Raw genomic sequence first — 13,451 nt, forward strand, 5'->3', positions numbered from 1 at the left:
AGACTTTAAGGAGAAGATTTAGGATAATCGATCAGCAAGAATCTTCAACTCTTGGAGCGATCATTAGAAACCTGGGCAACATAATAGCCCAACGCATCGCACGTTTCGAGGAGGAGAGCTACCTACGGATGCCAAACAGCATAAGACCGAACAACGAAATGTTTGAAAGGCTCAAGTGCTTTAGCGACGTTAATGGAAACGGAGAGTGCGTGACATCCGATGAGGGGACGGCGAATGTTATCGCAAATGAACTGGCAAAGATTCAAATGGATGTTTTTGCCCCCAATAAAGCCATCAGAGATCGGAATGACTCTACGCAGGATGAACAATAAGAAAAGTAAAGGGGATGATGGCATACCGAACTATGTACTCCGCAAGACGGATATGAGGACGTGTCGTTTTTGGCGATAATCTTTAATCACTCCCTAAATCTCGGATATTTTCCCAAGGCGTGGAAGACGGCAAAAGTCATCCCTATTTTGAAACCGGGCAAGGATCCAACATCGCCAGCTAGCTATAGGCCGATATCACTGCGGTCATCGATCTCCAAGCTTTTCGAGATCTTTATCCTGCAGGAAATGAACTGCCACATACAGGAGTCCAGAGTACTAAGAGAATGGCAATTTGGTTTCAGAGCATCTACCTCGACGACACACGCTCTGATGGCCCTAACTAATAGGGTGGTATACGGTTTCATCGATAGAAGTGTCACAATAGCGGCTAGCTAGCGGCTCGAGAAAGCCTTCGACACGGTCTGGCAGGAGGGCATAGTGCGGAAGGTGAACGGCTTTAAAGGCTTCCTTGTTGATATTGTGGAGGACTATCTCAGTGATAGGTCATTTGGCGTGGTGATAGCCGAGTCGCGGTCTGCGACACAGGGAGTCAGAGCTGGAGTCCCGCAGGGTTCTGTCCTTGGGCCAGTCCTCTACAACGTTTATCTCGCCGATATTCCGGAGCCGACTAATGGAGAGCTTCTCCTTATATATGCAGACGATATTCTAGTTGCGTCGACGCACTCAAGAGCGAAGAGGGCCGCCAGGAACCTTAAGGAATATCTCGCCCCTCTCAACGAGTACTTTGAGAGATGGAAACTTCGCCTGAATATTCCGAAATGCAGGACAATGGTCTTTAGGGGCATCAGACGGGACCTCTACAAGAATGCCGGGTCCTACGTACCCTGCATAAAAATCGGCGGCCAGACGGTGTCAAACTACAGGTCGATGAGATATCTAGGGGTGACATTTCAAGAAGACATGACATTTACCAGAAATGTCGATTGTCTCTTGGACAAGGCAAAAGCCGCATTTCACAGTTATGCGGCACTGCTGAGAAGAAAGGGTGGGCTAAGTAAAAGGGTCAAACTGACAATTTATAAGCAGGTCGTCGGGCCCACGATGGCATATTCTTTTTCTGTGCGGAGTCCTATATCTTCGAGCCAGATGCAGAGGATAAGGTTATTCGAAAGAAGAATGCTTAGGTACTGTCTTGACCTAAGAATGATTGTGACAGAACAGGGTCAGTACAGAAGCCCTGCAAATAGGAGGGTGTATGGGGGCGCCGGATTGCCCAGGATAGATGTATTCATGGTCAACATGGTCATTAGACACCTGCAAGGATACACTACACACCCAATCGGAATCGTTCGCGATGCATGCCTCACTCGCCAGGAATTCGACATCCTCAAGGACGCCGGAAAGGTCCTCCCCCCTACATGCCTTGGACATATTGCCGACAGCAATATGCTATTTAATAAAAACGGTGAGCTAATGTACTACCATAGAAAATACGGGAGACAGGACTTCGAAGAACCTGTATACAATACTGATCAATAGAGGCCGATTTGGCATTTGAATTCCTCTTGTAAAGTTTTGTAAATATGTAAATAGCGCCCACTTGAATTGGATCTCTTGTTATACCCTCTACCATAGGATGGGGGGTATACTAATTTCGTCATTCTGTTTGTAACTACTCGAAATATTCGTCTGAGACCCCATAAAGTGTATATATTCTTGATCGTCGCGACATTTTATGTCGATCTAGCCATGTCCGTCCGTCTGTCCATCCGTCCGTCTGTCCATCCGTCCGTCTGTCTGTCTGTCGAAAGCACGCTGACTTCCCAAGGAGTAAAGCTAGCCGCTTGAAATTTTGCACAAATACTTCTTATTAGTGTAGGTCGGGTGGTATTGTAAATGGGCCATATCGGTTCATGTTTTGATATAGCTGCCATATAAACCGATCTTGGATCTTGACTTCTTGAGCCTCTAGAGTACGCAATTCTAATCCGATTGGAATAAAATTTTGCACGACGTGTTTTGTTATGATGTTCAACAACTGTGCCAAGTATGGTTCAAATCGGTCCATAACCTGATATAGCTGTCATATTAACCGATCTTGGGTCTTGACTTCTTGAGCCTCTAGAGGGCGCAATTCTTATCCGATTGGGATGAAATTTTAGCACGAAGTAGTTTGTTATGATATCCAACAACTGTGCTAAGTATGGTTGGAATAGGTTTATAACCTGATATAGCTGCCATATAAACCGGTCTTGGATCTTGACTTCTTGAGCCTCAAAGAGGTTGCAATTCTTATCCGATTGGAATGAAATTTTGCACGACGTGTTTTGTTATGATATCCAACAACTGTGCCAAGTATGGTTCAAATCGGCTCATAACCTGATATACCTTCCATATAAACCGATCTTGGGTCTTGACTTCGTGAGCCTCTGGAGTGCGCAATTCTTATCCGATTGGAAAGAAATTTTGCAGGATGTGTTTTGTTATGACATCCAACAACTGTGCCAAGTATGGTTCAAATCGGTTCATAACCTGATATAGCTGTAATATAAACAGATCTGGGGACTTGATTTCTTGAGCTTCTAGAGGGCGCAATTCCTATCCGGTTTGGCTCAAATTTTGCATGACGTATTTTATTCTTACTTTCAACAACTGTGTCAAATAAAGTTCAAATCGGTTCACAACCTGATATAGCTGCCATATAAACCGATCTGGGATCTTGACTACTTGTTTTCTTTGTAAATAGTTTTTGCTCTGGATTACATGTTTTGTATTGTTTATTAGTTCTAATTAGGTATAGGTAGCTGTAGGAATTAGTCTTAGTTTTCAATGATAAGTCCCAATTTTTACCCTTTTATTCGGGGATACCGGAAATATAAATATTCTAATTGAATGGATTACTCCCAATGCTGTTAGCAACTGAATGAATGGGCTGGGTTTAGCCTCAGGGCATTTAATTTTATAATGTATTGTAGAAAAGTATATCTCTAGGAAATATAGTTAGAGAATAAATTCGTAATTATAATTATAAGATAACCTCTTGTAAACGTATATAATAAGAGAAATGGGAAAATAAATAAATAAATAAAACGTAAGGCAACTATTACAGTGTTAACAGCGTTTGTGTGCACATCGTGAAATGAACTAAAAACCTCTAGTGAAAAATGGCTCGTACTAAGTAAACTGCCCGTAAATCTACTGGTGGCAAAAAAGCTAAAGTGATTTTGTAAAGATTTATTGAGAAAAATAATATTTTATTCACGCGTGTGCTTAACTGTGTCAATTGGCCACATATTGCTTTTTGAATTGAACTATAGAACTAGAAGACTTTATTCCATTGCTTTCTGTTATGTGTTGCTGTTTGCCAGCTATTCATTGGCCTGTCGTTTTGCCGACGGCATTTCTGCATCCAGTGACTTAAGACACGAACTTGTGCATTTGCCGACGGCATTTGAGTGTCGAAAGACTTAAGAGACGAACTTGGGCTTTTGTCACCTCGATGGACAATTTAATTTTGAACGCAAAGGAGGCGATTTTTAGCGATTGTCCCTGCAAAGGGCATTCTTTTGGCTGTGTAACCTGAGTTAATTGGTTGCACAGACTGGGATAGAGATGCCGGTGAATAGAAGAAAAAAAGATGCCGAAAAGAAGATGACAACCAACCAAGATTTTGTTGTCATTACTCGAGAAGAGATGGAGAGCAAGAACGAGCTGTTGTGCAAAAAGGAGGAGCTACTGGAAGCTTTCGGCCAACAAATCCGAGAGCTCCAGAAATGTGAAACCAGTTTTCAACTGGTTTATGTGGAGAATCTCAAGAGTAATAATGCCCAATACCAGGCTACGTTAACAAAGCCTGATCATGCGTGTGCCGCTGTTTCTGGTCAGGATGATGTTACCACCCTGTCCATTGGTGTTGCCTCAGTGACCAAACCGCCGGTGGCACTGCCCGGTAGCAAAATGCCGTTGCCCGGGGAGGTGGAGAAAGTGGAGGCAACGCCGGCCCACTAGCGCTTACCAATTGCCGTGGTAACCCTGAGAAGGATGACTCAGCGCCGGTGGCAAGCACTTCTGCTGCGGCTCTTGCTTTATATGCTGCCAAGACAAAGAAGCAGAAGAAGGGGAAGCGAAAAGTCTCCGTGACCATTGTGCGAGGCGAGACTAAGTCAACTGCTCAACCTGCTACAACTGCTGCTACTTCTGCTAATACTAATAATATTACTGGGGATAGATAAAAGGACAGCTCATTACCTGCGGTCACCATTTATGATGCTGGTGTAAAAGAGGTGTGTGGTCTCCTACACACTATATTTAGACATGGCGAATTTTTTATAAGTATGGTTCACTTCTGTCAAAGAGGGGGTACAAGTTCTATACCCACACACCTAAGGCCCTCGTTCCCCACACGGTGTTCATTGAGGGGTTTTCGTCCGCCTTCTCCCAGGAGGAGATCTCTCAGTTCTTTGCTGATAGGGTGAAGTTAGTCGCCAGGGTCGTTGGTGCAATTTCTGGGGCTGGTGACAGGTGGGTTGTCCGCATTGAGAGAGGTTGCGACATAGGCGCGGTCTATGCGATTACTCGGATGTTGCATTGTCGTGTTCCCATCAGGAAGGACAGGGTTACTCAGTGCTTCCGTTGTCAACACTTCGAGCACGTTGTATCCAATTGTGGCATGGCCCTCAGATGTGTGAAGTGTGGTCTAGCTCATGCTTCTGCTGATTGCTCGATTAGCTCCAAGGCTGAGGATGTTCTACAGGATGTTGTAGATCCTGTGACAGGTGGGGTTGTTCAGAAGGCGATACAGCCGGTCTCGTGTGTAAATTGTAGTGCTGTTGGTCATACGGCTGGCACTACACTTTGTCCTATACGGATTCAATTCTTGGCCCGTTTGATTGCGCGGAAGGAGGAGGATAGGGGCAGGACTCGCGCTCGTTCCTCTAGGTTGGCGGACATTCTTGCTGGGGTGTCATATGCTGTCGCACTAGGCGGACGTCCTGTTGGTGTTTCTGCTATCCCGTCGGCCCCTCGCCCTGTAACGGGCTCTCCTGATGAGGGCTTGGCGGCAGATTCTGGGGGATGATTCCCTTGGGGTTTTCCGGGTGCATAAGGAGTTTGGACCAACCTACCGCAGGTTGTCTCCCTGGGCAAGAGACACTTCTTGAAGTTGTTTATCAGGGATCACAGGCCTGATGTTCTGCTGACTGACCATCACAGGGTTGAGTTCGAGAGATACGTCTTTTACTTGGTGTATTTGTCAGGGAGGATTTTCACTCCGAGTTGATTCCTCTTGAATTGGGGGTTGTGGAGTAAGGGTGTGGAAAGACGATGGGTCGATGATTTCATTTTTGTCGCTATATCTTCGCCCTGGTATTGGCTTTGCGATTTCTGCTTTGGACCCTGTGTTTCGTTTGGTATTTGGCGATGAGCTTGTTGTAGGCTGTGATCTCAATGCGAGGCATCCGCTCTGGGGTGACTCTGTCATTGATGCTAGTGGCCCATTGGAACGCGCAGGAGGAGGAGGCTAGGAACAGGTGGTGGCAAAGCTCCTCGTAAACAATTGGCTACCCAAGCTGCTCGTAAGAGCGCACCAGCCACCTTTGGTGTTAAGAAGCCACATCGTTTCCGCCCTGGTACCGTTCCGTCGCTACCAGAAGAGTACTGAGTTGTTGATCCGCAAATTGCCTTTCCAGCGTTTGGTTCGTGAAATTGCCCAAGATTTCAAGACTGATTTGCGTTTCCAAAGCTCTGCTGTCATGGCCTTGCAAGAAGCTAGCGAAGCCTACTTGGTCGGTCTCTTCGAAGATACCAACTTGTGTGCCATCCATACCAAGCGTGTCACCATCATGCCCAAAGATATCCAATTGGCCAGACGTATTCGTGGAGGACGTGCTTAAATTATTGACATTTTAAAAGCCAACTTTTTTTTACAAAAACAATCGGTCCTTTTCAGGACCACAATATTTTTATTAAAAAGAGAAAAAATTTTATTCAAGACTTACAACTTTTTATTTTTATTAAAATAAATAAATATAATTTTTTAATTAGGGACGGAAAAATTCGCTATTTATATTAAAAAAAAATTTCTTTTCTATGCGTTTTACTTTGGGTGATATTGGTTTTCAATACATGGAGCAAAAGCAAAATCTTAAAAAAAAAATTATTTAATTTACTTTTTATGTTGAATCGAAAATTTTTATTTTCTATTAGCAACAGTATATTTGCTGTTATTCTTTTTGCAAAATTTGATTTTTCGTATTAGCTACATAACAAGAATGAATGAAGATAAAAACAGGCAGGCCAATACATTCGAGAGAATTTTAACTTTAAATAGATAATTTACATAGATACATTGAATATACATTTTTTTGTATTTTTTTTTTATTATTTTTAAACAACTGATATTTTTTGCTATTCTAAAAACTGTTTTAAAAAGAATAAAATAGTATTTTAATATTTTAAATTATTAAAGGGAAATAGATTTCGTTCGGTATGCAACTGTTCTACATTTGCTTGCTTAGACAAGGGCATTATACAATTTGTGTTTAATTTGCAAAAAAAAAAAATATTTTTTTTTTTAAATTTGTGATTGCAACAATACATTGTTCAGCATTTACATTTTTAAATTTGTTATTTAGTTTCAAGTCCACTTTATATAGAAAAAATTATTTAATGATAAATGCAAAAGAACTCACCGCACATTTTGCATTGCCAACGACGTTGTATATGGTATAACATAGCATCGTAATATTTTAGACTTTTCATAACAAACGTACACTTTTTACAAAATATGTAAAATTTAAATAGAAATCTATCATTTCTATAATATTTTATGATAAAATTTTCCTAAAACATTTTTACATTAGAGCTTTCAAATTAATTTGCATAAAAACTTTTATTCATGGAAAATACGCCAATATGGTGAATTCAACTGTCATAGACTACATAATAAAATCGATTATTTCATTATGAAAATCATCCAAATTTTCACGTTTTTTACACCTATTTCAAGAAGACATATTATATACTAAATTTCTATAAAAACCAATTTTCAATAAAAATTGGAAAATTTTTATGATTTAGTTACAATTTAATCATAACATTTTTATAAACTTTCAACTCAAACCCTTATAACTCGGTAACGCTTAAAGATAATTAACTCGGATTTTCTTTAATGATTAGCTGGATATATCTACTAGAAGAATTGTATAAAAAATAAAAAGAAATTGTTACTATCTCATCGTAAAATGAATAATTCTGTGAAAACTTTTGTAAAAATTTTTATTCGCTTCCACACAACGTTTCGCAAAATTTCGTAGTTGACTACTATGTACTTCTCATAATTTCGATGTACCCAGCCATCACTAGTCTAAAGGTTGAAACCATATTTTCAACCAATCAGCGTACACCAGTAGTGAGTGTATATTTACAAAGTGTTAAAGTGTGTTTAAAAAGAAAAATATAAGTGAAATCATGTCTGACGCCGCCGTTGTTGAAGCCACCGCATCTCCAGTCGCCGCTGTTGAGAAAAAGGCACCTAAGAAAGCCGCTGCCAAGGCAAAGAAACCCTCTGCTGCCCCAAGCCATCCACCAACCCAACAAATGGTCGATTCTGCCATCAAAACATTGAAAGAACGTGGTGGTTCCTCATTGCCTGCCATCAAGAAATACTTGGCCAGCACATACAAAGTTGATGCTGTAAAATTGGCCCCATTCATCAAGAAGTACTTGAAGAGCGCTGTTGCTAGTGGAAAATTGATCCAAACTAAAGGTAAGGGTGCCTCCGGTTCATTCAAATTGTCCCCATCTGCCTCGAAGGAACCTAAAGCAAAGAGCGCTGAAAAGAAGAAGAAGGCCCCAGCCGGTGATAAGAAAAAGAAGGCAGCAGCACCCAAAAAGGCAGCCGGTGAAAAGAAAGTCGCTGCAAAGAAGCCTTCCGCTGCTAAAAAGACCGCCGAGAAGAAGAAGACCGAAAAGGCCAAGGCTAAAACTGCCAAAAAGACAGGTACAGTTAAAGCTAAACCCACAAAAACAGCCGCCAAAGCATCAGCCACTAAACCAAAGGCACCCAAGGCAAAAACCACCGCTGCCAAGCCCAAAAAGGCTGCCGCAGCAAAGAAGCCAGCTGCCAAGAAGACCGCCGCTAAGAAGTAATTTTTCCATGCAAAATTACTTATCATGTCAAAATGATTATTTTCGATATTCGAAAGCAGTATATCTAACAGCCCTTTTCAGGGCTACAAAAAATTTTTAAAAAGAGACCAAATTTGACTCAAACAATTTTTTAATTACCTAATAAATACTATGTTAATTTTAAGGGAAAAGCTAATCACAGCCCTTTTCATAGCTGAAAATTTTTTTTGAAATCTTTTAATGCCATTGTTACCTAATATGGGAATAAATTACCCTTTAAGGAAATTTAAGTAATCACATGTTAAATGGGATTTTTTCCGCAACTGGATTAACTGTTTCACTTAGGGTCATAAACCAAAGCAATTACTAAGAATTATGAAAATCACTTAATGTTAAAGAAAATCTCATTTAGCATACCTAACCAATAAGAGAGTGGCGTACAATATTCCCTTCAAAAATCGCACTTAGCATACCTATTTCATTCTTTACGAGCATACCTACCCATAGATCTCGCGTACAAACGCATAAGTCCACATATACATCTCAACACCATTTCACGCTAACATACTAGTATACATCCCTAAAAAATTTAGTATCAACACACACGCTCACATATACTCGAACATCAATACAACGTTGCATACCGAGTGTTTGAGCATAAGAGCAATATGTGTTGATCATACTACTGTAGATGTAGATGGTGCTAAGCAAGGAGGGCAATATTAGAGTATGGGTAGTATACATATTTTATTTTAAAAAAGTAATAAGGGCAATGTGAGGGTGAGTGGTAGATATATTTTTTCTTTAAATTTGTAAATATAAATTAATTTTAGTTGAATAACGAATTAAGTCTCTTTTTTAATTTATTTTGTGGCCCTGAAAAGGGCCTTTGATGTTGTAGGGAAAATATTGTACGACGAAATAAGTATGCCATTTACTTGGAGCTGGTGTACTTAGTAACGGCTTTGGTACCTTCACTGACAGCGTGCTTAGCCAACTCACCGGGCAATAATAGACGGACGGCAGTTTGGATTTCCCGACTGGTGATGGTGGAACGCTTGTTGTAGTGAGCCAAACGGGAGGCTTCGGCGGCGATACGTTCAAAGATATCGTTGACGAAACTGTTCATGATGCTCATGGCCTTTGAGGAGATACCAGTATCGGGATGGACTTGCTTCAACACTTTGTAAATGTAGATAGCATAACTCTCCTTACGCTTGGTGCGTCCCTTGGTCTTGTCCCCCTTAGTGATGTTCTTTTTGGGCTTTTCCGGCCTTCTTTGCTGCTTTACCACTGGCTTATGGATGCATTTTCACTTGTTTTTTTTTTTTAAGTCACACAAACACTTTTAATACTGTTCACAATTTTGTGCGTTTGATGGCTTACTCGGAATATTTATACCATTTCATGCACAAGATATTCAGGTAGACGAAAACAGTCGCTATGTTTACGAAAACAACCCTCTAAATTTAGCTACACGCTGGATCCGAAAGTATAAATACTGCAGTTCATGGTGCGAACTAATATATTCTGTGTTTTGTGCTCAAGGTGATCATACCATAGCGGTCCGCTATTAGCGGATAGTGAAGTTTGACTTGAATTTTAATCTCTGTGTCAAGTGATTTTTTTGAACTCTTAAGTGCGATTTTGAGAATCGATAGTAGGCGTCTGTGTTGCGCAAATTTTGAATTTTGCCAACATCATCACTCATAATTTTGAGAATTAAGAGAAGGCTGCAGTGCTGGCACTAAATAACCCCCTTGTTGACGGACTGGCTGACATCCCTTGGAATAATGAGAACCGCATGGTAGGCGGTGAAATTAACAAAATGGAAAATTTGAAAGAGGTTGTGGCAGCAGCCTCAAATTTGAATGCGTTTGGTGTCTCTGGGCGAACAGATTTGCTGGACTAGATGCTACATTACAGCATGTTGATGGAAGAAATATAAATGGTGGAGTTGCTGAATCCACTGACATACACACTGATGGTGCAACTGCAATTGGCTCCGTTAAAGGACGTAAAATTTTAGCTGCTGTAGGAAAGACACTACAGAAAACTGTGACAGAAACTGCTGACTCACTTTTGGAAAAGTCAGCAAATATCTTATCAGAAGGAAGAATTGATGACACTGATATTACTGATGCGACTGGCAATACATCAGATGGCTTTCAGGCTGTGACTAGCAAGAAACATCGCAAACGAAAGAAAAAGAAAGATGGAGTAGATGACGACTCGCCAACAAGAGGGACGAATGAGCCGACGTCTGTAGGAAAAGAGAAAGGTAAGGTCAGCCCACCCATGATTAAGATTTATAATGCAAATATCAGGGAATTAAGAGAGAGGATAAATATATTGTTAGGACATGCACTTTTCGTTATTAGTATTGCTAATAGGAATATGTTGAACTTAAAGATGGTCTCTTTGGATGATTTTGATAAGGTCCGTAAGATGTTGGATGAGAGGAAGTATAGGTATTTCACTTATACCCCAAGAGACAGAAAGCCATATACGGTTTTGGTGACTGGGTTGTCAGAGACCTATGAGGAGGATGATGTGAAGACCTATTTAGATGGAAGGGAGATGGACCTCCGTGTGGAGAGGGTTGTCAGGTTGAGAGGGGACAGATGGATTGTGAAGCTGGGTTTGGAGTCAGATGTAAGGGCGTTTCGGAGACTCCAATATATCTTGAATTGTAGAGTGAAGATTTCTGATTATAAGAGGGAGGGGATAGTGCAATGCTGGAATTGGCAGAGGTTTGGCCACACTTCTCCCAACTGTGGTCTGGAGTATAGATGTGTGAAATGTAGTAGGGCTTATGGCCCAGGGAATTGTCCCCTGCCGAGGAAGGGTGCTGACGTGCAGGAGACGATTACGGCTGATCCGGGTACTGGACGGATTGTTAAGAGGATTAACGGGCTAGTAAGGTGTGCGAACTGCGATGTGGAGGGTCATGTTGCCAGTGATAGGGAATGCCCTAAGAGGATGGAGATAGTAAGGAGGATGCGGGAAAGGAAGGAGGCCGATAGAGGCGTGGGCCAGGTCCGCGTGGCGAATAGTTTGGGACTGAATGTGGCGGCCCCGAGGGTGCGGAATGGGGGTACCACTTATGCAGGTGCGGCTAGATGTTTTTCGATGGGAACTCCCTCGGGTGGACAGGAGATGGGCAAGGCTAGTTCGGCGATGAGTGGTTTTGATGCTGAGTGTAAGAGACTCTTTGGGCAGGGTTTCCTCAGTTGTATGCGGAGGGTTGATGCTTTCAGGGGCGAGTATCTTAAATTAAGGAATGATGAGGAGAAGATGCATGCTATGATGGGATTTTTACTTAGTTTAGGGGATGATGGACGCGCTTAGATGTATTTTTATTAATGTGAATTCGATAGTGTCGAGGAGTAGAAGACACTATCTACAGCTATTTGTGGATGAGCACAGACCTGATGTGCTGCTGATTGCGGAGCACAAGCTCAGTGCCAGGCACGTTTTTAAGTTGGAGGGGTATAGGGTGTTCGTACAGAATAGAATGGTCAGAGAGGAGGAGGGACGGCGATATGTCTCAGGAGTGGTATGAAGGGGGATAGGTTGGAGGTGAATTTTGGGGATGTGGAAGGGACTGCGGTTAGGGTGAAGAGGAGATCTGACAGGGATGTCATTTTTATTGCCATATATTGTAGGCCGACTGTGGAGCTGGGCAATGAGGTTCTGGATCGTATAGAGGCAGTGGTTGGCTCCGATGAGGTGGTGATTGGGGGGGACTTCAATGCGAGGCACCCACAATGGGGAGGGGGCTATACTAACGCAAGTGGGAGGACTTTGAAGGAGTGGATCGATATGAGCCCGGCTCTGGTGTTGAGGCCAACACGGGGGCCCACAACTAGTGTGTCTTTTATAGATTTTTTTATCACGTCGATGGGCTTGGAGCTACTAGATGGTCTGAACGGGAGGCAGGCTGTGGAAGGATTGAGGACATTCGATTACGATTCCGATCACAGGGCTGTCGGTATAGAGCTTGCGATTGGTGATGTCGAGGAGGGAGAACCTGCGCGTTACTTCAGGTTTGATAAGATGAAGATTAAGAAATTTAATGATGAGCTCTCGTGTCTGATGGAGGGGGCCATGCTGCCAATAGATAGGAATTGTACCGTTGATGAGATAGATGCTGGCGTTGAGAGGATGACTGCGTCCATTGTTGAGGCGATGGATAAAAGTATTCCGGTCGCGAATACGGGGGATGGAGGGATGCCTGGGTTGCCGGCGGATATTTTATCACTGATAGCGCAGAAGAAGGGCCTAAGAAGGAGACTACATAGGCTGCATGACTTGCAGGAGGTGCAGGCCATTAGGGTGATGGTCAGACTCCTCGATAGGATTATAAGAGGGAGGATAACACTGTTTGAGGAGGAAAGGTGTACTAGACTTCTGGGCGGGGTTGTTGCGGGGAGGGATCTTTACCGCAATCTCAGGCGGTTTACAGGGACTAAGGCGGGAAGGGGAATGGGTGAGTTGAAGGACTCACATGGAACGCCCATTTACACTGATGAAAGGAAAGCGTGGGCCCTGGCGGATGCTTTCACAGCAGCTCAGAATGATGCAAGAGGTGGCTAGGGTCTGGATATGAGATTGGAATCTGTGGTGCCGATGGTTGAGTTTGGGCAAGGAGTGACAGCGGATGGTGTGATAAGAAGAGGAGTGCGGAGACCGCCAATTGGGTTGGTCAAGAATACTGATGTTGGAGCGGTGCTTAAGAGGCTGAATTGTAAAAGAAGTAGCGGTGCTGATGGTATACAAAATTATGTGGTTAAGAAAATGGACAGGAGGATGTGGAGGTTTTTGACCATACTTTTTAATCACTGTCTGAATATTGGATACTTCCCGATGGCGTGGAAAAGATCTACTGTGATTCCTATACTAAAGCCTGGAAAAGACCCGACCGACCCTTCCTCGTACAGGCCCATCTCGATGTTGTCAAACATGGGAAAGCTGTTTGAGGTCTTTATATTGGAACGCGCCCGTGATGTGATAGAGGATAGGAATCTC

The 13,451-nt window shown here is 42.5% G+C and overlaps 3 protein-coding genes and 1 pseudogene across 3 annotated transcripts in view; 3 read left to right on the forward strand and 1 right to left on the reverse strand.

Moving 5' to 3' along the window:
• The window catches only part of LOC131995567 (uncharacterized), a 446,417-nt gene that overhangs the window by 14,888 nt on the left and 418,078 nt on the right, over positions 1–13,451 (forward strand). The window lies entirely within an intron of this gene.
• LOC131995587 (uncharacterized) lies at positions 3,458–6,184 on the forward strand (annotated as a pseudogene).
• On the forward strand, positions 7,761–8,429 carry LOC131995576 (histone H1-like; the record flags this gene model as incomplete). Its single annotated transcript, XM_059364347.1, has 1 exon — positions 7,761–8,429. A coding segment is annotated over exon 1 (669 nt), but the record flags the coding sequence as incomplete, so codon positions are not given.
• Positions 9,355–9,730, reverse strand: LOC131995608 (histone H2B-like). The gene is given in 2 exon segments (XM_059364377.1): positions 9,355–9,678; positions 9,680–9,730. Coding segments are annotated over 2 exon segments (375 nt in total).

This window comes from Stomoxys calcitrans, chromosome 3, assembly GCF_963082655.1.
Source record: "Stomoxys calcitrans chromosome 3, idStoCalc2.1, whole genome shotgun sequence".
Classification (NCBI taxonomy): Eukaryota; Metazoa; Arthropoda; class Insecta; order Diptera; family Muscidae; genus Stomoxys; species Stomoxys calcitrans.